We start from the raw sequence: 25830 nt of genomic DNA on the forward strand, positions 1-25830 counted from the left end.
TTAAATTGTCCAAGGAAACAACACAACTCTGAACCCATCCATAAACTCATAGCAGTGACAATAATGACTTGCGGGCACATTTATAAATTTTTTCATGGTGCAGGATGCAGTAAGCCACCTTGCAGTGATTCACTGCGGGAGATAGAAAGGGCAGGAATGCACTGTATTTAACATCCTACAGCACATTCTTATCCTTTCCCTGCACTGACACACGTCATGGCTGCCTGGGTTGTAAGCAGGATTGTTTGTATGCAGGAAGGGGCACCTTGCTGCACAAAAACAATCCTCTGCTGCATTCCCCTCTTCAAGAATACAGCACAGGGGAGCATGGCTAGCAGCCGAGGAGAATGGCGGCCCTCAAGCAAGGCTCCCAAGCCATCGCCGTTAATCCTGCATATATCCTGCCGTAAATGATGTACTGACCCTGGGTCCAAGGGGTCTTAAGGTCTCTGCACCCTTCGAACCTGAACAGCTGGGCGGCGCCGGCGAGGCTCCGCAGTGCACACAACAGCAACGGAGACGGGCAACCTGGACGGACCAGAAATAAAGATGGCGCTGGCAGTGTGACTCGGAGAGGAATTTCCAGAACCCCTGTTCCCTGACACTCTTGTGGAGCACTCGAGGTGCGAGTGAGGAGGTGGGAGACCAGTCCGCTGCGTGTGAGCTTTGGGCAGGCGAGGCGAGGACTGGGCGGAAGCGGAGCAGTCTACGAGCAGCAGAGGCAGGCCAAAAATCGAGGCCCCAGCTGGAGTGGCCTGCTAGGCCTGTGGGGCCAGTGTCAGATAGTGCGGGTCCCTTGCGTGCCCCCCCCTTGATCTCACTGCAGACCCGGAGCACCTGTCGGCAACTCCCCTGAAAGCCTGAAAGTGGTACACACTGGTAGGACGATTGAAGAGGAGCCTCGGTGGTCATCCCCCTCCATCCGTTACTACCGAGACTGCGTCCGGAAGCGCGAGGGAGGTGCGCTCTGGTGGCCATTGCAGGGCAGCTATTCTACACAATAAACTTATGAGGCCACTGGGGAAGACCGGGTGCTCCTGGAAGTAGGGAAGCCCCATGACCGACCTTACTGCCAGAGACGTGATCACACTGAGGAGGTGAAAGGGAAGACCAGGAGTTTGGGCCCACATTTACAACATTAGGGCCCTGCTGCATGCCGGAGGGTTCCCTTGGCATATAGCTGGACATTGGTGTGGCCCAGGATCCTACCAGTCTTCCACGTAAACAAACAGAGGAGGGTCACTGGCGGTATAACAAGCAAGCAACTCACTCCCCAAACAGAGAAAAGGAATTCACTTGACGCCAGTCCCTGGGAAACCCAACCGGCCGCCAGTGTGATTACCCTCTCCTCTGGGCAGGTGGCGGAGACTACCGGGGCAGGTCTTGGCAAGAGGGATTCATTAGCCGTACTGTAGCCTGATCATGGCGAGTGACAGGGGACCCTAGACGTCAGCCCAAGATAAGTTGGCAAAATTGCCTGGAATAAGGTGGGGGACAAGCAAGACAGGGGGCCGACGGACTCGAAGGATAAAAGGAACAGCCCTCAATAGCAGCGAGATCTCATGCTCCACGATATAATGGAAGCTATCATGGGGGTACGTACCTCCCTGGAAGCCTGTATTGACCCTGTAAATGTGGAAGTGTCCCTACTTCGGGCAGATTTCCGCAAAATGAATGCCGCACTCAAAGACCTGGGGGGACACGACGGCTGCACTACAGACGGATACATCCCAACTCCAAAAACAAGTGAGCGAACTGCAAGTCCAACAAGAACTGATGGCAAAACAGCTGGACGACTATGAAGGGAGGGCAAGTAGGAATAACAGGTGTGCTGGAATGCGGCGGACCTCTATGTGGAAGATCTGATACTGAAACATCTGCATCCCAAAAGGCTTTCAAGTTACTTTTCCATTGAAAGAGCCCATCGGGTCCCATGGGGGGCACCCTAAGCCAGGGGCCCCCCATGTCCTCTCATTGCCCGTGTCTTCAATTACAGAGTCCGAGACATAATACTACAAACAACACAAGCTAATCCTCCGCTCAAACTAGATAATAGTGAGTTCACCTTCTTCCCTGACTTCACGACCAAGGTCAAGGCCCAATGACGTAGCTTTCTAGCAGAGAAAAAGGAGCTCTGAGATCGTGAAGTGAAATATGCTATGCTGTTTTTGGCGAAGCTCCTGGTCGAGTCGGAGGGTAAGACTTGGTTCCTCTCCTCACTGGAAGACGCCTGGGACTGGTTGGAAGGTTGGAGAAGAGTTGGCGGCCACGCAGGGGGCGAAATGGTGGACTTCACTCAGGTAACCGAACAGGGAGAAGACTCATCCCTGGTGGAACTGAGAGAGATGACACGCAGTGGATCAGATTGACCCTTGGGGCAGATATGTACTGTTCGCAGATAAGTGACCTTGTGGGGTTGGGGAACTGGGGGTGAATTCTGAATGTTTCTCTTGACCATAGGACCAATACAGGTTGGGTGATGGACTTGAACGGTCTGCATGTTTATAGTAAAGGACCGCGGAGTTGAGCGGAGGCATAGGTGAGGCCGGTGAGCGGACCTCAGATATTGTATTGAGTGACATGATAGATTTCACCTATGGTGGGGGAGGGAGCGCTGCAAGCCAGCACCTACGAGTAATTTGGGGGGAGACGAGGCACTCTGCCTAGTTGGGGTGTGGGTAGGTTTGAATTCACTGGCAGGGGGTCAGGGAGGAGGGTGGGATGGAATTTTGGGGTGGTGGGTTTGGTTATTTTTGATTGAGTGTGCAAGTCACAGGTCAAATGCTGTTGTGTTTACTTTCTACCATCGACAGTAACCTAAAAGGGAAATTAGATGCTACTTGTGTTAGTAAATATGTGCTTGGGGGACCATGCCTCTAAGTTGCAGGTATCAAGCCCTGGAGAGCTATGGGGTACTCAGGTCCATCTTTACTGACATCCGATGACGGGGGTTAATATGGAAACGTCACTCTCCGTGCTTATAATGGGGGACAAAATCAAACGGGGAATAGTGCAGCAATACTTAAAACGGCAGGCCCCCGATATGGTGTTATTGCAAGAGACACACATGGTGGGCAATAAATGCGAAACCCTTACACGATGGGGATATAAACTACTGATACATGCTGACTATACCTCTGGATCCCAGGGGACGGGTATCCTGGTCAAAAAGAACCTGGCACTCACATCGACGTGCACATGGGCCGACCAGCGGGGCAGGTTTGCAGTATTGGAAGCGCAATGGAAGAGAAGGGCGTTAAATGTGGTCTCGGTATACCTTCCACCGGCGCTGAGTAAAGAGGCGCTGGTGGACTTGGGGAAGATTTTAGCTGACCTCCCCATGGGCACCCTGATAGTTGGAGGTGACTTCAATATGACCATGGATGATCAGAGGGATAGATATCCACAACGGCCACAGTCCCGACCCCATACATATATGGAGGAGTTCACTACGGCCATGGGTCTCACTCATGTGTGGCATACACTACAGCCGGATGGAATTCAATATACCTACTACTCCAATGCTCACAGGAGTTCATCCCGCATCGACTATTTCCTAATACATTCGGCGTCCATCGGTCACTTCTGCAATCCCCATGCCCTACCGAGAGGTATTGTGGATCACTCCCCAGTGAGGGTTGAGCCTACAAATTTTGAATCCCAGCAGCGGGCCACAATAATTCTCAGCCCTTGGTTACTAAAGATCCCTGATATCAAAGAGGAACTACTCACACACACCGTCAACTATTTCAAAGAAAATATAGGGTCAGTAGACTCGGCAAAGATAGTATGGGAGGCCTTTAAGGTGGTAAGGTGGTAGTGAAGGGTCAAGCCCTGGCCCTTAAGGTAGGGTATACCAAAAAAAGGCAGCAACAACTAGTCCATGTAGAAGGTGAACTCCAGCAATTAGCAGACGAAAGTATCAATACCCCCTTGTAAGAGTCACGCATCGCCTGATGCTTAAACAAGAGGAATATAAGATCCTGGCCAGAGAACAAATGAAGGCCAAACTCCTTCACACTATCAATAGGTTGTACGAACTGGGAGACAGGACAGGAAAACTACTAGCAAAGCTGGAGGGAGCAGGATGAGAGGTGGGTACCTAGCTTGACTCTTAGTGAGGGGTCGCAGATCTCACACCCAAGAGACATAGCGGAAGCATTCGCGGACCACCTGGAATGCATTTACACCCCATCCACCACATGCATGACAGAGAACTCCTGTCAACTCCTCATGGCTAGTGACCTGCCGACACTCTCTGATAGTGACAGAGAAGCTTTAGACGAAGACTTGACAGACACTGAAATCCAAAATGCTATGAGTAAAATACAATCCAGGAAGTGGATGGGGCCTAATGGGATCCCCATAGAATTCCCAAAACTGGTTGCCACTCAGGCGGCGTCTCATTAGCGGGCCATGTATGATGAGAGCTATGAGACGGGGATCCTACCAGAGGATCAGCGGCTAGCCTCTATAATCATGATTCGAAAGCAGGGCAAAACCGATGACGCTTGCGGCTCCTACAGGCCCATATCTCTGATTAATGCGGAAGCGAAAAGCCTAGCGAAAGTAGTAGCCTTACGTTTGTTCAAGGTTATTTCATCGTCAGTCCACTCTGGCCAGTCTGGCTTTATGCCAGGGAGAAATATGGCGCTCAAAATCCGATGTCTTCATAACGTGCCGGCGCGCCGAGAGTTTATCGAGGAAGACGCAGGGGTGTATCCCTTGATGACTCAATGCCATTTGATTCTATCGAATGGCCATACTTATTCAAAGTTCTGCTGATGTCTGGGCTTTGGTACGAAATTCATGGGTTGGATAAAACTGCTATATAGAGATAATTGGGGGCAGGTTCGGGTAAATAACTACACATCTCAAATTTTCTCACTAAATCAGGGCACTAGACAGGGCTGTCCTCTATCCCCCCTAATCTTCTCCCTGGTGCTGGAACTTCTGGCCTCCTGGGTCAGACGTGACGTCATGGTGAGAGAGTTGAACAGGGCGGAAGGACACAATGATCGCATATCACTATATGCCGATGATATACCACTTTACCTCGCATCTCCCTATCGATCCATAGATGGGGTACTAAATATATCCACGAATTTTGGGAAATACTCCAGCTATGTTATAAATTGGGGCAAGTCAGTATTGTTTGCCCTTAAGGGCCAGGCTCCCCGGCTCCCCCCGATATAAACAGTAGAGGTTACCACGGAGGATTCTGCTATTTAGGGATCTTTATAACCCCAGACTCCCAAATCTTTTATGAGCGCAATCTTGCTGCTCCTCTTGCCCAGCTACGAACGGATGTTAAGTACTGGTGATCTCTGCCTCTATCCTTGATGGGTCGAGCGGCTCTTTTTAAGATGCTGGCCCTTCCACGATTTCTTTATATCTTGCAGAACTGTCCTCATAGGGTCCCCGATGCTTACTTCTCAGGGGTGGAAAGTGTAGTCCGGACACTGTTAGTTGATGGTGGAGCTCCTCATATAGCTTTGAATAAATTAACCAAGGGGTGGTATGACGGAGGCATTGCCCTCCTGGACATTAGACTCTAATATTGGGCATCGCAGCTAACGGTAGTGAATCATTGGATCTATCGCTCCCCGATTGACCCAGCATATTTGTTGGACAAGTACCAAATGAGGAGCACGGGATACCTGGGAGCACTATACTCCAAGGCTAGGAAAGGGCAATATTTTGGCCCCACAGCCCATACAGTGGCAATATGGCATCAGGCAAACTCCAGTCTAGGCTGGCTAAATGTCCTCACCAAAGCCACACCATTGTGGTACCCCAACGACTGGGACTTCTGTGTCACCAACCCGGGTTAGATAAGTGGGATATCATCAGGATTTCCACTATTGGAGACTTGGTGAAGAAGGGCACACTCCTTAAATTTGGGGAGTTAAGAGAGAAATATGATATGGCCCAAGGAGAAGTATTTAGGTATCTGCAAATCCGACAAGCCCTTGCCACTGCTCTTCCAGACTTGACGGACATACAGGAGTCGTCCCCCCTGGAAGATAGGCTGCTCGACGGACCGTTGCTCACCAAAGCCATATCACTAAGATACAAAAAACTATGCAACAACCTACCCAACACGTTCCATAAACTTCGAGAGAAGTGGCAAGTGGACCTTGGGCACCTTGATGATGACGACTGGCAGGCGGCACTAATGTCCCTCCGAGAGGCCGCCATCACCCTTCGTTACTGACTTATATGGCCCAAGGTGAAGTATTTAGGTATCTGCAAATTCGACAAGCCCTTGCCACTGCTCTTCCAGACTTGACGGACATACAGGAGTCGTACCCCCTGGAAATTAGGCTGCTCGACGGACCGTTGCTCACCAAAGCCATATCACTAAGATACAAAAAACTATGCAACAACCTACCCAACATGTACCATAAACTTCGAGAGAAGTGGCAAGTGGACCTTGGGCACCTTGATGATGACGACTGGCAGGCGGCACTAATGTCCCTCCGAGAGGCCGCCATCACCCTTCGTTACTGACTTATCTGACTCAAAATCTTACATAGATCTAACCTGACCGGACTAACACTGGCAAGGATAGGTTCTAGGACGAGTGCGCTCTGCCTTCAGGGCTGCCAACAAGACGTGACCTTTTATGATATGATCTGGGACTGCCCAGGGGTGTGAACATTATGGGAAGAGGCCGCAGGTTGCGTTTGAGATGCCTTGGGGAAAGAACTCACCCTTACACCAAGATTGAGGCTCCTTAACATGTGGGAACAGACGCACCTAACAGAGGTTGAACAACAACTGACAACATTGGGATACACTTTAGTTAAACGAGAGATTGCGAGGAGATGGGGGTGGCGGATAGACCTTCACTCAGACTATGGGTTAGAGAATATGATAAATGCATAATAGCATAAAAAGAGGTGTTTAAAGGAAGAAGGTGCCCTAAGAATTGGGACAAGAACTGGGGCAAGTGGAACGCCTACCGAGGTGATTTGTGTGTTTCCCCTTTAGTGGAAATGGAAATGCAACGCAATGGAGAGCGACACATGACTATGCCATGATTGTAACTGTTGTTGCTTCCCTATTAACTTTAACATACTATGTAATTTGCCATGCTGTCGATTGGAATATGTATGTGACATATCACTGTGAAATTAATAAAAAGACTACAGCACAGATAGAAAGAGAAAAAAAACATGGAGTAATTAAGTTATTTCTCCATGTTGCACCTCACCTGAGAAGGCAAATTTGATGAAGAGGAAGGTGAAGAATTAATAAAACATAACCTATATTTTTTTACTCAATAGTTCTGTTTTGAAGTACATGGCTTAAGATGTTGACTCCTGAGCATGCATAATCACTGAAAACCTGACATCATGTGCTAGTAGTGTCAGGCTGTTAACACCCCATTCTGATTGTGCACACACTTTTGGAGATGTTGTCTCTGTAGCCAGAGGGTTCCAAAAGAGTTAAATGTTATTTAAATCTAAACATGGGCATCCTCTCATGGTCCAGGTGTCTTCTATACAATACATTTCTGACTGTGTAGGTATTGTGATTAGCAGTTCTCAACTGCCCAAATATGTTGACACTTAGGGCTCTATTAAGAGTCTGGCGGTAAACAGACCCCCAGACTCATGGGGATGTACTTGTGCCAGTCTTCTGAAAGCCCTATTACCATTAGGGCAGTCGGCCCGCCCTGTCCTCCGCAGCCACCAGGCAACCGCTGTTCCCTGGTGATGTTGCAGTGGTAAGGAGGCTGCAATCTGCTTGGAGGGACTGCAGTGGTCCAACCAAGAATATTATGAGTTTCCTCTCCGCCATGGCTTTCATGGACATTCTACCATCATGCAACCTAGTTCCTGCACTGCATGGATTTTGCAGTCCATGCCATGCAGGAAATGGTTTTGGCGTTCCCATTATGGCGCCCATTTTTAGAGCAGCGCTGTGGGAATGTAAAAACAATGCCTACCAGATAGGAGTAGTTTTCATAATCTGCCAGGTTGTCCGACCATGAGTTTGGTGATGCGGGCGGCGGGGTGGACCTGGTGCTGCACGGCCAAACTCTTAATCAGGCCCTGTGTAAATCAGTTGAACCTCATGACTAGGGGTTGAACGCAAGACGGAGCAATTGCCTAATGTTCAAAAGGCTGATAATGATAAGTGTGTCTGTCCATCAGACACTGATAATTGAATTATTTCAAACATTTCTGCTTTGGTTTTGGCCTGTCTAGAAAGACAAAATAATTTCACTTACCCCTGTCCCTGAAGACAGGAGTCTCTCAGAAATAATGTCAGTCATTCTAAATGCTAACAGTAACCCTATGTTTGTTCCATAATGTATTAAACACTCCAATTCCGCAGCTACTCCTGTATTAAATCATGATATGTTTCCTCTCTTCCCCCAAAGTGGGAGGATAGCTTGCAGCCTAGAGGTTTAAGTGTTAGACTCTTAGCAAAAAGTTTAAGGGTTTGAGCCCTGGAATGCCCAGGGTCATTTGTCTATTTCATCGGAAAGGGTTTTATGGTTCAATGAATCACGTATAAGATAACTTGTTGCTGTGACCAAAAGAATGGTTTTGAGAGGGGCGGGGTCTCCTGCCAGGGCAATCAATCAATAAATCAATCAGAGGTTTGTGAAGTGCGGCCACTCACCCGTGAGGGTCTCAAGGTGCTGGAGAGGGTCGTTGGGTGCTGGAATCATCTGAAGAGCAATCTTGAGGACCTTCCTGAACTGGATCAGTGTAGGGCTTTCCGGGGTGGAGAGGGAGGTCATTCCAGGTCATGGCTGCGAGGGAGGAGAAAGACTTTCCACATGTTCTGGTCTTGTAGATGTATGGGATGGTGGCCAGGGAGAGGTCCACTGATCGAAGGTTTCTCTTGGGGGCATGGAAGGAGAAGTGGTTATTTAGGTATGCTGGTCTAATGTTATGGAGGGCCTTGTCTGCATGCATGAGGAGCTTGAAGGTTATTCGTCTTTCGATGGGGAGCCAGTGGAGATCACAGAGGTGCTGGGTATTGTGGTTGTGATGGGGGATGTCTAGGATTAGTCTAGCTGTGGCGTTCTGAACGGTCTGGAGATTGCGGAGAAATATTTTGTTGATTCCAGCATGGAGATCATACTGTAGTCCAGTCTGTTAGTAATCAGGGCATGCATGGCCATTTTTCTGGATTAAAAGGAGATCCATTTGAATGTTTTTCAAAGTATGTGGAGGGTGTTGAAGCAGGCCGAGGATACAGTGTTGATCTGGTGATTCATAGTGAGCGATCTGTCCAGTATGATGTCGAGGTTTCGTGCATGGTCTGTCGGTGTGGAGTTGTTTCAGAGGGTGAGGGGCCACAAGGTGTCATCCCATGCCGAGGCGGTGGAGCCAATGATGAGGACTTCTGTTTCCTCTGAGTTTAATTTCAGGCAGGTCTTCTTCATGCAGGTTGTGATGGTTTTCCTCCCTTTTTGGAAGCTGTGTCTGGTGATGTTGGGTTCCATGGTGAGGGAGAAGATGAGCTGGGTGTCTTCGTTGTAGGACACAATGTTGAGTCTGTGGTTTCTGACGATAGTTGCGAGGGGTGCCATGTACATGTTGAAGAGGGTGGGGCTGAGGGAGGATCCCTGGATACTCCACATCTGGTGTCTGTAGGTTCTAAGAGGTAGGGCAGGAGCCTGGCTCACTGCATTCTGCCTGTGAGAAATAAGCGTGTCCAGTCTAGGGCCGTTCCTCGGATGCCAGCGTTGTGGTGTCTGGTGACTAGTGTGCGGTGGAAGATGGTGTTGAAGGCACCTGAGAGGTCCAGGAGGATGAGGGCCGCCATCTGGCCCTGGTCGAGGAGGGCGCGGATGTCGTAGTTGGCGGAGAGAATGGCAGTCTCGGTTCTGTGGTTGCAACAGAATCCAGATTGGGAGATGTCCAGGATGCTGTTAGCTTCGATGAAGTTTGCTAGCTGGGTGTTGACGACCAGGTGCGATGGCTGTGGCAGCCCTGTGGAAGAATAGTAGTGGACAGCAGTCTGAGGGTGCCCTCGAGTGGATGCTCTTCATGGTTTTTAAGGTACCTTCTGTTGTGAGTGGAGTCCAAATGAGCAGGGTCTGTTGGGTGGCATTGCTGGGGGGGTCATAGGTCTTGGTTTTCGAAGTTGTCTTAGAGCGTCATAATCTGGAGGTGAAAGAAGGATCTGAGTCTGTTGCAGAGTTCTTGGGAGGGTGGCACATCTGTAGTTTCACTGCCAGGCTTTGCAACTTCCTGTTTGATGGAGAAGAGTTCCTTGGAGTTGTAGGTGTTGGAGATGATTCTGTTTTGTAGGAAGTTCTTCTTTGTGGATTTGATGAGTTGGTGGTGTGCTGTGGTGACTGTTCTTTAGGCGGTACATGTTTCAAGGGTTTTGCTGTTTCTCCATGTCTTTTCAAGTCATTAGCAGGAGTGCTTGGATTCTTGGAGTGCAAGGGTGAACCAGCTTGCTTTCTCGTTTTGTGGTCCTGTAGCTTTCTTGAGCGGGACGAGTGTGTCGGTGCAGTTGGGTATCTGGTGGTGGAGGTTGCTTGCTGCAGTGTTGGAATCTCCTGTCTTTGGAGGTGGAGGGCTGGTGAGGGTGGGGATGGGCTGTTCTTCAATGACTTTGTTCCAGTTTCTGCGGGGGAGGAGGAGTGCATGCTTGTATATGGTGGGTTTTCTAAAGAGGAAATGGATGCAGTGGAGGTCCATCCAGAGAAGTTCCATGGTGTGGCTGTAGGAGATGCTGTTTTCTCCTGCGAAGAAGGGGTCTAGTGCCTGTCCTGCGGTGTCTGTGGGGGCGGTGACAAGTTGCTTCAGTCCTATGATGTCAAGATTGTCTAGGGTGGTGTTGGGGGTTATAGTGGTTGTTCAGAAGTTTAGGTGTCTGAGTAGGATGTAGTCTGTGGAAGCAAAGTCAGTGAAAGGAGCTCAGGGGCCAGGCGGCCTGTAGATGAGGGCTCCGTGGAGAGTTGTTTTGGGGTTGGTCTGGATCTGGAAGTGGAGATGTTCCATGGGGGTCGTTGCAACGTCTGGCTCAATGGTTGTCATGCGGAGGGAGATTTTGTGAATGATGGCGATGTCTCTTCCTGGCGGGGTCGGGTGGTCTCTTCTTAGGATCTTGTATCCACCTGGAATGGTGGTTGCGATGTCAGGCACAGGGTTGGCGTTGGTCCAGGTCTCTGTGAGGAAGGCGACGTCATGCGTGTGGGTGTTTAGGAGATCCCAAATTTCTATGGCGTGCCTGTGTAGAGAGCGCACATTGAGGAGGATGCAGTTCAGCGGTTTGTGTCTGTGGCGTCTGGTAGGCTGGGGCAGCTGCTGGGGCCCAGGGGGGGTGAAGGTGCAGCTGACGGACACAGATGAGCTTGCCTTTGGCGTATCTTCAGCATGCCAGAAGCGCGACTGCTCAGCATCCATCATTAAGTAGGGGAGATCAGCTGGGAGGCGGGATCGGAAAAGACATGCTGGAGGGGGGAGAGGCCACAGGGAAAGTAGTGGCGGTAAGCACGTGAGAAAAAGAGCGAAAAGAAAAAAAGGATCAAAATAGAAAAAAAAAAAAAAGAGAAAAAGAGAAAGCAAAAAGAGAGAGGGCAAAAAGATAAAAAAAGGGCACATATAGCACAGAACAGGGCAGACCGGAAGAAGAGCAGAGTGCTCTCCCACTGGACCACCAGGGATGAGGTGCAGGCAGGCTCTGGGCTCAGAGGGCAGTACCTCAATGCACAGGGGGAGAGCAGTAACACCGACCAGGCAAAGTGTTAGATGTGATGGAACCACTGGTGTGTAGGGACCCAGCAGGCTGGGTTGTTTATTTGGGTATAACAAGCTTGATAACAGCTATATAAATATTTCTCTGGAAACATGTAAACGTTACTTTAACTGAAGTGAATTACTAGCTTTTTTTATGTGAGCCAAGATCTTATAATTATACCTAATTATAATGTCCCTTTAACCTGTGCTTTTTGTCAGTGCATATAATAAAATTGTCCTTATCCTTGTTGTCATACTAGCAGTTAGGCATACCATTCTCTGTCCTTAGGACAGCTCTCATGGTGGGAGGTCTTAATGTAGGGTCTCTGACGAATGGAACGCATATCTACTTTAAGAATGTAATGACAGATCCGCTTCAAATAAGTAATTCTGCCCCATTTTCTTCATTGTGCTTCATTAAGGGGTTTAGCCAGAAATGCTTTGAAGCTGAACAGTCATACAGCTAGGTGATAATGACCCAATATTCTGTGAAGTTGGATAGTCAGCACAGCAAATGCAATTTAAAAGTGTTCCTCAGGAATGCCATGAGTTTGTAATTTTGTTTATACACACAACAAATGTATATAACCCTTTATACGAGATATGTTAATTGAAACTGAAGATTGTGATCTTTCTAAGCCATATGTTAATACCAGCCTGAAGGAAACTTTCCCCTGTAGCACACAGACTTTGAATCAATGCAAAAACAACAGTTGATGGACAGAATGCAGAACAATGTCATACATTCACCCCAGTACAGAGATCTGGGCCTAAATCCATCGTTTTTTTGCTCGCCATTCCAGTTTGAACCCAGCCATATGCAAATCAGTCTTGACCCTGTGCCTCATGGGAACAGTCCAGCCCGAACTGCCAAGCCAGGTCCTCCCTGGACTGGAAACAAGCATCCTAGGACCGGTTTCAGGGTTTCACCCTTCTTCAGCCAGGATAGCTGGATTCCATTGGCATGGAGAGCAAGGGACCCACGTCTGAGCATACCGTCCCACTCGGGATGACAAATGCAAAAACAACAGTAGATGGACAGAACAATGTCATACATTCCCCCCAGTACAGAGATCTGGGCCTAAATCCATTGTTTTTTTGCTCACCATGCCGTTCCAGTTTGAAACTTTGAATGAATGACAGATGCAGTTCATTAAGTATTCACAATTATGCAGTAAAGATGGCCTATCCACCTTCCATGATGCCCAACAAGCACAGACACTGTACTTTAAAGGATAGTTTCCTATGTCCATTGATGTAATCAATGGCAGGTGTTTCTGTTCGGTGTGCTCAGTATGCTCAACAAATACACAGATACAGGGTACGACCACAGAAAATAGAACCATTATATTCACCAATATGAGTTTATGAATATTTCTCACAGTCACAATCTGGCGCATTCAATAACCCACGAAAATATGCCCTTTTTGGTATAAGATGTATTGAAAACCAGGAACCACTCAGGGCATCTGGACAGAAGTTTTCATTCTGGTCTTTATTTAAGCTCTGTTCCACTAAAGAGCATTAAGTCGGTTTTCAAAACTAATGTTGAGCTTTTTCACTATAATTAAAATATCAAGTTGATCAATGACAATCAATATAACAAGTACATGAGAATTACAGGTCATCTACTGAATCATGTTGAATTATTTGTTTATATATTTAACACACAGTTACCTTTAGGGCACCTGGATTGGCAAAGTACGTGGTTCCTCCAAAGCACATTGGTAGCCAGATGTCATAGAGTTGTCCACCCACGTGGTTCAGCGGGAGGTAGCTGAGAATAACCTCTTTTTCTTGAAGGCCAAAATGTTTCCCAAATGTTTTCGCCATCCATGTGACCTAAAGGAGGCAGATGAAAAAGTAGCAACTTTTGGCAGCACCACAACCCACTGGTGATCATGTCAAACTGAAAGACTTCAGACTTCAGTGCCAAGCTGGTGAAGGATTGGACTCTGACACTCTCAAAACCCCAACTGCACCACCCTCTCCTGTTTTTAAGGCACATTGCTCTACATGCAAGTGCACATACTAATTCCATGTGTCATCTGGGCCCTGCTGGGGACCACTGTGAAAGTAAACCTTTCTGTGACTGCTCCATTTTTGCCTCCAGCTAATAGAGGAAACCAGAAATAAATAAACAATATTCTACAAAGTAAAGGAAACATGGAGAGAATGTGTGTGATTATATCAGCAAAACAATGGGTACAACAAGATTATTGTCAAAAATACCCTTTATGTGTTGCATGTTATATGTAAATTATTCTACATATGTATGTGTAGTAAAATGAAGTAGGTCCAATCCAGGTAGTTTTCCATGTAGGTTTTTAAGGTAAGGAGTTACTAAGGAGAGAGCCCCACCAGAAGCAGCCTCACCGCAGCTCAGCCCATCTCCAACTGACACTCACACACACGAACATTCCATTCACCCACATTCTCACTCCCAGGCACTCACGCTGAGTAGCAGCAGTATACCCCTTTCTTTGCAATGTAAAAAAAAGAATGCTCACAGGCATTACACACATTGCAAGATATACAAAAGATGACAATTATACAAAATGAAAGAGAAACAGTGACACAAGTACAAAGGCGCATGCACAACACCATCCTCCTTTCTAATACAAACCCAGACACTCCCACGCTACATACTACATACCAATCCAAGTACCAGAATCGTGCAAGCTGGCCAGGCAAACACGAAGAGCACAAGGAAATCAATAACAATAAGTGTGGAAGAAAACTGACAAATGAGAATGCTAAGAGAGTAAGCAGGCATGGATGAAATCCACACAGAACATCAAGAACCAAGTTAACCCTTTCCCAAATACACAGGTTGGGGTGTGATGTGTGTAAGGGGCTTCGCACAGAACCAACAGGACTCCCAACGCAACCCTGAGGAGCGAAGGGAAAACCCAAATCAAGCAAAGGAAACCCTGACACCCAAAGGAGTAACAATGCAATGCAGACCAAAGCAAGAAGCAATCTGAAATCACGTAAGTAAATGCACGCAAAGTAAGCAGGCAAAACTCTTCCCCCAACAACTCAGGTTGGGGTGTGATGTGTGGGGGAACACCACACAGCACAATGCCGAATGCAGGAACAACAAACTTCCCCCAATATATGCTGAGGTGGAATGTGTGGAAAAAATCACGGAGGAACACACAGAACAACAGCAACACTTCCCCCAACAACCCTAGTTGGGGTGGAATGTGTGGGGGAACCCCACACGGCACATAGTAAAAATCAACACTATGATAGGTGGAAATAAAGGACCAATCTATAACCACATAAAAGTGGGAAGCAACAATACTATCAAATACTACCCTTTACTTATCATACGCCTGACAATTGTAACATGCCAGGGAACACAACTCCAAGTATACATCAATTCTCATAGAAGTACGGAAGACAAGTCACACAATTAGTAAGAGCAAACTAAACGATCAACAGTAAGTGTAAGGGGAAGTACAAGAAGCCAGTACGTTAACAGAAAACATGCAGTGACTGCAACTAGGTAGCACACAAAGGTATAAGTAATAAAATGTAGACCATCATTTTGAAAAACAGCAAGAGGTAAGAGCAAACAAAGCGATAAGGAGAAAGATATTGTAAATAAAGATAAGCAAAGCAAAACATATCACATGCTGGCAACAGAAAAAAACAATATATTAACACTGCTCAGTAATGAGAATGTGAAGTCTTCAAATTAACTGTGCCACAATGGAGGGAACGTTTAAAAATGCATCAGACTAGAAAGTTCTCCAACAGTCCATGAACGAGGATGTGAAGGAAAACAATAGAGGACCTGACGACTTGGCATAGTGCATACAACTGAGAGAGAGGACTCTTGATGATCCAACTGAACACAGAAAACCAGATGACAAGAAAGGAAGTCTAGTGCACTCTGCAGTCACAAAGGAAGCAATAATCCACCATGTCTCCATGTTCTGGTCAGAAGGCCACTAGATGGCATTGACATTATCCACAGACTCTGAGACAGAAACACGATGCTTCAAATATGCTGGAAAAACTGAACATCTGGGAAACGCAGTGGATGCAGAGGCTCCACTCCGCATCCCAAATGCAGACCTTGAAACTCGAAAACACCGGAATGATGATGTCTAGAAATAAGAAGTTCCTGGAAGTCCCTGGATGGCGGCACACTTTTGACACTGAGCCGAATGGCTCAAGGCACGTTGTGCAGCAGGGCGTCTAGGAGCAGGCATCCAGTGCAAAGAGTCAGGAGGAGAGAAAACTGCACGGTGACATCACAGGACATAAATGCGTGCACTATGGGAAGCTCGTGCCAGCATTTTTGAATAGCAGGTCAGCAGTTACATAACGCTCACAGACAAGTCTCAAGCAACACAGAGGAATAACAGACAGAAGTTGTCTATGATCGGAATGGGTAGAAAAATACGCTGGAGTATAGTAGAAGCAGGGACAGTGGGGCTTTGCAGCTCAGGAGGGTTACAGGGTAAAGTAGGTGGAAGCAGAAACTGGTCATTCCACAGGTTAACACCAGTTTAAGAGCAAACTATCCCAAGGAAACATGGCACGTCCATCTTGTTTCAAGGCAGCGTAGCAGGCAGGTAGCAAGACACCCAGGCAGCAAAGGGAGGCGCTCTTCTAAAATAGGAGTACAGGGAACACCTGAACCAGAACAGCAGGGCAGGCAGGTAGCAGAACAAGGAGGCAGTGAAAATAACTGGATGCTCTCCTGGGAAACTGCATGTAGTGTCCTGAGAAATGAGGCACTAGGACCCCGAGGAGGGCAGAGGGCAGGAGAGGTCACCGGACACCAGTTCCGGTCAAGGGGTGAGGGGCAGGGGATACACAGGAAGCGGGGGACGAGGCAGGACGTGCAGCATGCTGGCTGCAGATACATATGCATGCAATAAATAATAGAAACTGACCTGGCTGCGTGGTGGTGATTGCTGAGACGCGACGCGACAACTGGCGACGAGGCGGGATCGAAATCCACGCGTCGCGGCGACTGTCGGAGCCCACCCGGTCGCGGAACAAAATTCGGAGCCAGGAGCCCACCCTGGTCCGAAGCGCCAGCAGAAGAAAACATCGTTGCGGGAGCCCACCCCGGCGCTGCTAACAGAAGTAAGAGCAGCGCGATAGTGAAACTGAAGGAAAGATTAAGATCCCTCCCGTGCGTGAGCTTCAACGAACTCTCGCGAGAGGAGGCGGCCATCTTAAAGTCAGGCGAATTGAGCCAATCAGCGCCCAAGATAGACGGCGGCCATTTTAAAAGGTCAGGCAAAGTCCCGAACAGCGCGAAATCGCGCGAGAGTGCGGCGGCCATCTTGGAGTCAGGCAATTTGGGCCAATAGGAGCACAGGAAGGCCGGGAGGCCATTTTAGAGTCAGGCAAAAAAGGAAAATAGACGAAAAAGGTCCAAATAAGGAGAAAACGACAAGAAAAAGGTGCCAAAGAAAGGAAATAGCACCAGAGGAACAAGAAGGAAGGAGAAAGAAGGCAAGAAGTACATAAATAAAACAAAGAAAGGAAGAATATGGGTGACGAAGAAACAAGGAGCACACAAGCTGTGTTCCGCAGGCCGCTGCCATTCAACATGTCGGAACCGCAAGCAGGCATCAGATGGGAGAGATGGCTACGACAATTTGAACGATACATGCGCGCGACGGACGTCGCAGAGAGCAAACAATTAGATCTGCTGGTCAACCTTGCCGGAGACGAAATAGAAGACTTAATGATGACACTACCAAGTGAAAAGACGGCGGATTACAAAGGCGCGAAAGCGTGCCTCACAGAGAAGTTCGACCCCCAACGCAACATCGATTTTGAAAGGTACACGTTCCACACAGCATGCCAGCAACCAGAAGAAAGCATGGATGACTTCGCGACAAGGTTGCGGAAGTTGGTGACATACTGCGAATTTGATAAATTTGACAACGAAGAAGCAATACGAACGCGCCTCATCGTAGGGTGTTTATCAGTAGAGTTCAGAGCACGCATCCTAAAAGAACCAACAACACTTGAGAAAATACTGACGATGGCCCGCACAGAAGCACGGGCCACGCAGCATGCCAAACAAATACAAATTGGAAAAGAAAAGGGAGAAGCGATGGCACATCGGATGACGGAACATTTCAAAAAGAACGACAACAGGGAGCAACAACATCACAGGAAACAAGCGGTCCCATGCTACAGATGCGGCTTTGACTTCCCACACGTTGGCACCTGCCCAGCAATGGGCCAGAAATGCAGAAAATGCAATAGGGACAATCACTTCGCAAGCACCTGCATGAGCAGGCAATTTAGGAACGAGAGGGGACGAACAGCAAGACAAGGGACAACAGGCACCAGACACGCCAGACATATGGAGACAGCAGAGAGAGGCTCGTCGGAAGAGTCGGATGAACAGACGACGGCTGGGAGAGAAGCACGGCTATACCTCATGTCCGACACACCCAAAGAAGGAAGACAGCAGGAACACATCCAGCTGGTGGAGAAACAGCAAATAAAAAAGACGGCCACAGTAGACATCGACGTCGGGCGCCACAGAACAACGTTTGTGCTAGACAGTGGTGCCACATGCAACATAATGTGCATGTCCGAGTACATGAAAATGAGAACAAGGCCAACGCTATCGCCATCAACAGTAGATGTGTTCACGTGGGGATCAAAGACACCAGTAGAAAACATGGGCAAGTTCACTGAGACGCTAACATATCAGGACGTGACGCGTCAGGAAGAAATACATGTGCTGAAAGGGGACATCCCAGCGCCCTGCCTGCTGAGTAACGTCACGGCACAAGTCATGGGGCTGTTGGCGATGACGTACCACATGACAGAAAAAGAAAACATACTGCAAGAATATCAAGAAATACTGCAGGGACTGGGGAAGCTAAAAGACAAACAGGTCACCCTACACATAAATGAAGCGGTGAGACCAGTGGCACAGCATCACAGGAGAGTGCCGATCCACCTACAACCGCAAGTGGAGGAAGAAATAAATAACTTACTGCAGCAAGACATAATTGAGCCTGCAGACGGGCCAACACCGTGGGTATCACCGATTGTGGCAGTCCCGAAGAAAAATACGTCCAAAATAAGGATCTGTGTGGACATGAGACTACCGAACACTGCAATATCGAGGGAACGTCATCCAGGACCTCATCTGAACGACATGATCAGCAGGCTGACAGGGGCGTGCCGATTCTCAAAGCTAGATCTATACAAAGGGTATCACCAACTAGAGCTGGACCCACAGTCGAGGTACATAACAACATTTTCCACACACCTAGGACTATTCAGATACAAACGGCTCAGTTTTGGTATCTCGTCAGCGGCCGAAATATTTCAGGAGACAATAAGACAGGTGATACGACCAGTACACAACAGTTTCAATTACAGTGACGACATCCTAGTGTTTGGGAAATCAGACGGAGAACATGACAGCGCCTTAAGGCAAGTGTGCAAACATCTAAAGCAGGCTGGACTAACACTAAATGGAGAGAAGTGCGAGCTAGGGAGAACAGAACTGATTTTCTTCGGACACATATTCTCGGAAAAAGGGATGAGGCCTGATCCCAGCAAAGTGGAAACGCTAAAGAAGACAAAGCCACCGTCAGATGTGGCAGAAATAAGGTCATTCCTAGGCCTGGCAAGCTACTGTGCCCGATACATACAAGACTTTGCCACAGTGAGCACGCCGCTGAGAGAGCTAACAAAACAGGGCCAGAAATTTGTCTGGTCTCAAGAGTGCAATGAGTCGTTCGAAGAGATCAGGAAGGCTGTGATGACGGCGGAGCACCTCGCATACTTCGACCCTCGGCTCTGCACCGAGCTGACGGTTGACGCCAGCCCAGTGGGGTTAGGTGCAATATTAGCACAACACCTGCCGGGAAAGGAGTCACCAAGGAAGATTGTCTCATATGCCAGCAAAAGCTTGACAGACATTGAGAAGGCGTACTCCCAGCCGGAGAAAGAAAGCTTGGCGGTGGTATGGGCATGCGAGCATTACCACATGTTTGTGTACGGAAAGCCGTTCACCATCATCACGGACCACCAAGCACTAGTAACAATTTACGGCAACCCAGCAGCAAAGATGCCGCCCCGCATTGAGCGCTGGGGCATCAGACTAATGGACTACGACTTCAAAATTGTCCACAAACCTGGGAAAGAGCATAATCCAGCCGACTACATGTCACGGCATCCGCTGCCACATGCAGAAAAAAAGGCCTCAATGGCCGAAGAATACTTAAACTTCGTGCTAAAGCAAAGCACGCCGGCACCAGTAACTCTAACAGAGATAGAGAGAGAAACGGAAAAAGATGACACACTGCGAGCGGCCCGAGAAACGACGAGACAGCAAAGATGGAGACATATAAACAACAACTGCACATGGAAGGGAGGAGTACAAAAGGAGGAGATGCTGGCTCTACAGAAAATAAGTGGGGAACTCTCGGAGACAAACAGCGGAATAGTAATGAGGGGCACCAGGATAGTCATTCCACGTTCGCTACGACGCCAAGTGGTCAGCATTGCACACGAGTCACACAGGGGCATTGTGGCGACAAAAAAACTGCTGAGAGAAAAGGTTTGGTTCCCGGGGTTAGATCGTCTAGTCGAAGATACGATAGCGGCCTGTCACCTCTGTCAAACGACGGGTCCGCCTGCAAGACAAGAACCACTGCAAATGTCGGAACTACCAAGAGCAGTATGGACAACAATGGCCGCTGATTTCTTTGGACCTCTAGACGCGGGAACTTACCTACTGGTCATAATAGATGAATACTCCAGATTCCCGATTGTGCGATCAGTCTCCTCAACGTCAGCAGCCGCAACGCTACCTGTTCTGGACGACATATTCGCAGCATGGGGCTCCCCGGAGACGTTGAAAACGGATAATGGCCCTCCGTTCTCAGGAGAGGAGTTCCGAAGGTTCATGGCTTACCTCGGAATACAGCACAGAAAGGTAACACCACTATGGCCGCAAGCAAACGGCATGGTCGAAAGATTTATGGGAAACATCAAGAAGGCAGTTCAAAGGGCGAAACTGTCGCAGATTTCCCTAGGACAAGCACTATGCCAAATGCTGAGGGATTACAGAAACACGCCTCATGGATCTACAGGGAAATGCCCGGCGGAGCTAGTACTAGGGAGGACAAGCAGAACAAGGCTGCCGCAGATAGAAGGACTGGCCGCGCCGGGGCACGAAGGCGTGGCAGCAAAAGATGAGGCAGCCAAGAAGAGAATGAAGGAATATGCTGATGGAAGACGACATGCCACCAAATCACACCTCCATGAAGGAGACACTGTCATTGTACGACAGAGACAACAACGGAAGTCGGACAGTGCATTCGCCCACGACCCATTGACGATAACACAAGTGAAAGGAACAATGATAACAGCAGAATCAGACAGCAGGCGAATCACAAGGAACAGCTCACACTTCAAAGGCTTAAAAGAAGAAAAAGAGGAAGAACACGCAACAACGAAGGAATGCAATGGAGCAGGTGTCGCAGAAGCAACAAGGCCAAAGGAGGGCCAAGGACAGGTGGAGAGGCCAAGAAGAGACATTGTGAGACCGAAGAGACTAATAGAGGAAATGTGAAATGCCGCTCTAGGCAGCATCTCACGGGTCACATCAGTCGACAGTTCACATCCTGCAACTGACTACAAAAGAGACTGTCCCATTTTACTACCAACGAATGCTACTGTCGTAATGCCTTTGTGACAAAGGGGGGAGATGTAGTGTCCTGAGAAATGAGGCACTAGGACCCCGAGGAGGGCAGAGGGCAGGAGAGGTCACCGGACACCAGTTCCGGTCAAGGGGTGAGGGGCAGGGGATACACAGGAAGCGGGGGACGAGGCAGGACGTGCAGCATGCTGGCTGCAGATACATATGCATGCAATAAATAATAGAAACTGACCTGGCTGCGTGGTGGTGATTGCTGAGACGCGACGCGACACTGCACTTCGAGAAAGGACTGTCCCAAAGTAGCAGGGGAGTGAGCACTGTCCCTAAGGAGCAGGAGAGGAAGCAGGAAGGTAGGGCAGGGACTGGCAAACTTAAGTTGGGGCAACCGATGTGGAGGTCACTGGTGGGGCTCTCAGGGGTGCCAGCATGCTTGAAGTGCATAGCTGTCGTTTTAGGAAGTTCTTTACTTTGGAGTTTCTTCAGTAAGTAAAATTACAGTAATCCATCAGTCCATGAGGTGGCACACACGCAGGTTCTTCTCCAGATGGTCACCACAATGTAGAAAAAAGAAGCAGGGCCAATCCAGGCAGTGTTCCATGTAGGTTTATTAAGGTAAGAAGTTACATAGGGGAGAACCCCACCAGGAGCAGCCTCGCTGCTGCTCATCCCATCTCCAACTGACACTCATACACACGAACATTCCATTCCGTCACACTCTCTCTCCCAGACACTCAGGCTGAGCAGCAGCAGTATAAAAGTGGGTATATGAAATTACACTACTTATGACAATGTACACAGTAAATACTTTTTTGACATTTGCTAATCTGTTTGACTTAAACTAGATTAGTTATCATATTTAAGTGCAAGTACTTAGACGGTGCAGGTTATATGTGTATTAGTTGCATTAACCATAGACCTAGTTCACTTGGATTGTTGCTTGTGATGTGCAAGCTTCCCAATGATTGCTGCAAAGACTCATTAATCCCCAAAAAAAATCTAGGATACAAACTCATAACCACAGGTTGCACACAGTGATCTGCAACACAAACATAAATGGGTGTATGCACAAGTAGATTTTATACATGGAAATTTCCTCTTACACGTTTGAGCAAATTTACTAATTTTGGCCACTTGCCTTTTACAAGTGTACAGTTACTCAAACTTGTAGAGTTATCCACTCCCTTGAAATGCATCATAAAGTAAAAATGTCAAATGAAACTGTAAAGTTACTTCTAGTAGTGACTTTTCAATTGTATTTAAAGTGCTGCACATTTGCAGGAGACCTCTGCAATTGGGGCAGAGATCTCCCTGTGGTAAAGTATAAGGAAGCTTATTACATTAAAAAAAATAGAATAAATAATAATCTAAATTACCTTCACATGTTTATTTTAAACTTAGACCAATACAAAAAAGTTTGCATTAAATTAAATAAAACGTGCAATTATTGTAAGCGGACTACATTTTAAAAATATACTTTTTACATCTAAATAAATAAAAAATCCCACCTAAAGCAAAAATATTTTTATTATGTATTACAAATTATTAAAATTGATGTATAGAATTAATTAAAACTAATTTAATTATTTCAATCTTACAACGAGGTTTACATTTAAAAAGATTAAGACCATATTTTAAAATACAACAATTTTGACTTATTTATAGTCTTTTTTAATATTAAATAATAGGTATTTGTATTTTAAGATTAAAAACATGAATCTATTTTGACATTAGTTCAAATGGGGTTTTATTTAAATCCCCTAACTCCATTATTTTCTTTGAGAGAGAGTTGCAGTACCAATTGTTGGCCTTGTATACAATCACCCTAGGGGCACAACGGGTGTTTGCCCCTGCTTTATGCCCCCCTGGGGCACTTAGTAGAAGAGGCAACAGATGCTTGTGTGGCCCCTTTAGTAATACATGGCCCCATGCAAATGAGCGAATCACTTTGCCTCTGCACCTGCTACTTTATTACAGATGTGGGCACAGAGGCAAACACACATTTAGAAGGCGCCACAAAAAGGTGGTGCACTTTGAGTGCGCCTTCTAAATGCAGCCCTCTAAAGGGATAAAAGTCGGTCCCATGGACCCCCCAGACATCCCGTTGCAGGCGGGTGCAGTCACTCACATAGTAACTTTAAGAGTATAGTTTGTAAACAGGAAAGGCTAGGGGCATTATTCCAAGTTTGGCAGTCTTCTCCTGAGGCCACCACAATGGCGGTGGTGTTATGACGGCAGGTATCATACTCTAAGAGGAGAGCCTAAACCACGGCCGTGAGAGAGCCTGCATGCACCATATCATGCATGCCACACTGTGCACGCATAAAGGTGCAATTGTAGGGGAGCAAAAAATATGCCTCCCCCACCTGCACAACAATGGCCAGATTCACCTGGGGACCCTGTTAGGGCACCTTTCACTGCATATCCGCCCCCCTTTTCATTGCAAGGTCATCGTCATGCAATGGGCGGTGGAAATGCAGGTCATAATATGCTCCGCTGCTGTGCCGGCAGTTGCACCACTAGCATATTTAGCCCCTTTTCAGGTTCCTGGATCCCAGCAGAGGTGGTCTGTGTGGGTCCCACTGCCACCATCATAATAAAACGGTCGGACTGCTGGGGTGGTGGTAGCCGGACCTCCACTGCAAGCACTGCGGTCCCATGACTGCTGTACTCATGCTAAGGCCCTTACACTTTTGTGAGTTGGTTTATATCCCTTCCTAAACCTCACCTGTCTCTTCTTGTAACCCTTCTCATTTTGTAAGAAGAATGTTTTACTTTCCTGCCACTGCCTTCAATCTCTCCTATGTTTAACTAAAATGTAGGCTTACATGTGCGGAGTCAGGACAGAGATATCCACATACAAAATGGTAGAAGAGGTAGAACCTCAGCACATAGATTTGTGAGTAAGCTGTATACTTCTACTAAATGTACTAGAAAATGCAGTTTTTATTTGTATTTATTTTCCAACCATGTATGACATTTGTTGTATGGTTGACTATTTCCTCGGTGGCAGAACAAGGGAACGATTTGAGTGATCCGTATCAGTAGGAATTGTTGGTTCATGTGATTAACCCGCAGTTTAAAATACCTCATTATTGACTTGCTTTTAAAACTATTGCCGATTTGCACACTAAAAATATTTTATTATCTTTGCTGACCCTCTTTTTGAATTACTATTGCTGATTTGCACACTAAAATACTTTGCGGTGACACGTAGGATCCAACCCCCGGCATGAACTTTGTTCAATGCTCGGCGGGCAGGAAGGCCTCGTGCACCACTTCCGGTAGTAGCGCCTCAGACGCTCGGGGCAGCGGTCTAGTTGCTGCACCCGGCGTCGGAAGAGGTGCATAAATCAAGCCCATGATGCTCGTCTGCGCCCGTCCGTGCCCGATCGGGGCCTAGGGCCAGAACCCCAGGACACATTAGATACTCTGGATTGCAATTGCTGCAAATCAATAAAATCCCTAGGGCCAACTGCCTCCATTTGTTACGACTAGATAGCCCCCATCCTAAATGCCCTCACTGCCCCTTCACATTCACTCCCCACTTCCCTCCCCCCTCCTCCTCTAGCCCAGCTATTATTTTCCTCCTGCTAAACTGCAGATCCCTTCCTAAGCACTCCACGGAAATCTCGCTCCTTTTAAAAGACTCCTCTCCCGAGGTGCTCTTTTTAACCGAAACATGGCTCAGTGCCAGCTCCGATCCAGATATCGTACAATCATTGCCCCAGGGATATGTGATCCAGAGAGTAGATAGGTCCCCAGGCAAAGGTGGAGGACTCGCGATTATCTATAAGGACCATCTCACTTGCCGCCTTCTTGGCAGCCCTATCCAGGACTGCGAGAATGTCCACTGCTCCCTACAATTCTCCCCCCTTCTCTCACTTTCAGGCATTCTGATCTACCGTCCCCCGGGGACAGTAGGCCCTTTCTGTAACTCCCTGGTGGAAATTACCATCAATTTCGCTAGCTCCTCTGCGAACTTCCTGCTTCTTGGCGATCTTAATCTTCATTTCGAAGATTATAGGTCCACAGTAGCAGTTGAACTAGCAAAAGACCTTGCTTCCATCCAGTTGGTGCAAAAACTTCTCCTTCCCACAATCTCACAGGGACACTGTCTTGACCCAGTGTTCTCCAATTTGGAGACCCTCCAGGGAAAAGACCCTATCCCCATCCCCTGGTCCGACCACCATCTGGTGCCTTTTTCCTGGCACCCCCAAACTCTTACTCCTCCAGTACCCCCCACTCGGATCCTCATCCGTCCCTGGTCCAAGCTTCCCCAGGAGAAATGGATCCATGAACTCAGAAAGAACACACCTCAGTCTACTTCCTGCCCGGTGGCAATGTATAATAACTTCCGCAGCTGGATAGATGACTCTCTTAACCTCGCCCTTCCGAAGGTCCGGATCACCAAAAAGCATGGCTCCACTA

At 47.8% G+C, this 25830-nt stretch overlaps 1 protein-coding gene across 2 annotated transcripts in view; it reads right to left on the reverse strand.

The window, feature by feature from the left end:
* The window catches only part of LOC146863704 (long-chain-fatty-acid--CoA ligase ACSBG2-like), a 466937-nt gene that overhangs the window by 92272 nt on the left and 348835 nt on the right, over window positions 1–25830 (reverse strand). For both annotated transcript variants that reach the window (XM_085627844.1, XM_085627845.1), the window contains one exon: window positions 13401–13565. In XM_085627844.1, the coding sequence (XP_085483970.1) occupies window positions 13401–13565 (165 nt within the window). The remainder of the gene's footprint in view (window positions 1–13400; window positions 13566–25830) is intronic.

The sequence above is a fragment of the Triturus cristatus genome, chromosome 2_1 (genome assembly GCF_964204655.1).
Source record: "Triturus cristatus chromosome 2_1, aTriCri1.1, whole genome shotgun sequence".
NCBI classification, from domain to species: Eukaryota; Metazoa; Chordata; class Amphibia; order Caudata; family Salamandridae; genus Triturus; species Triturus cristatus.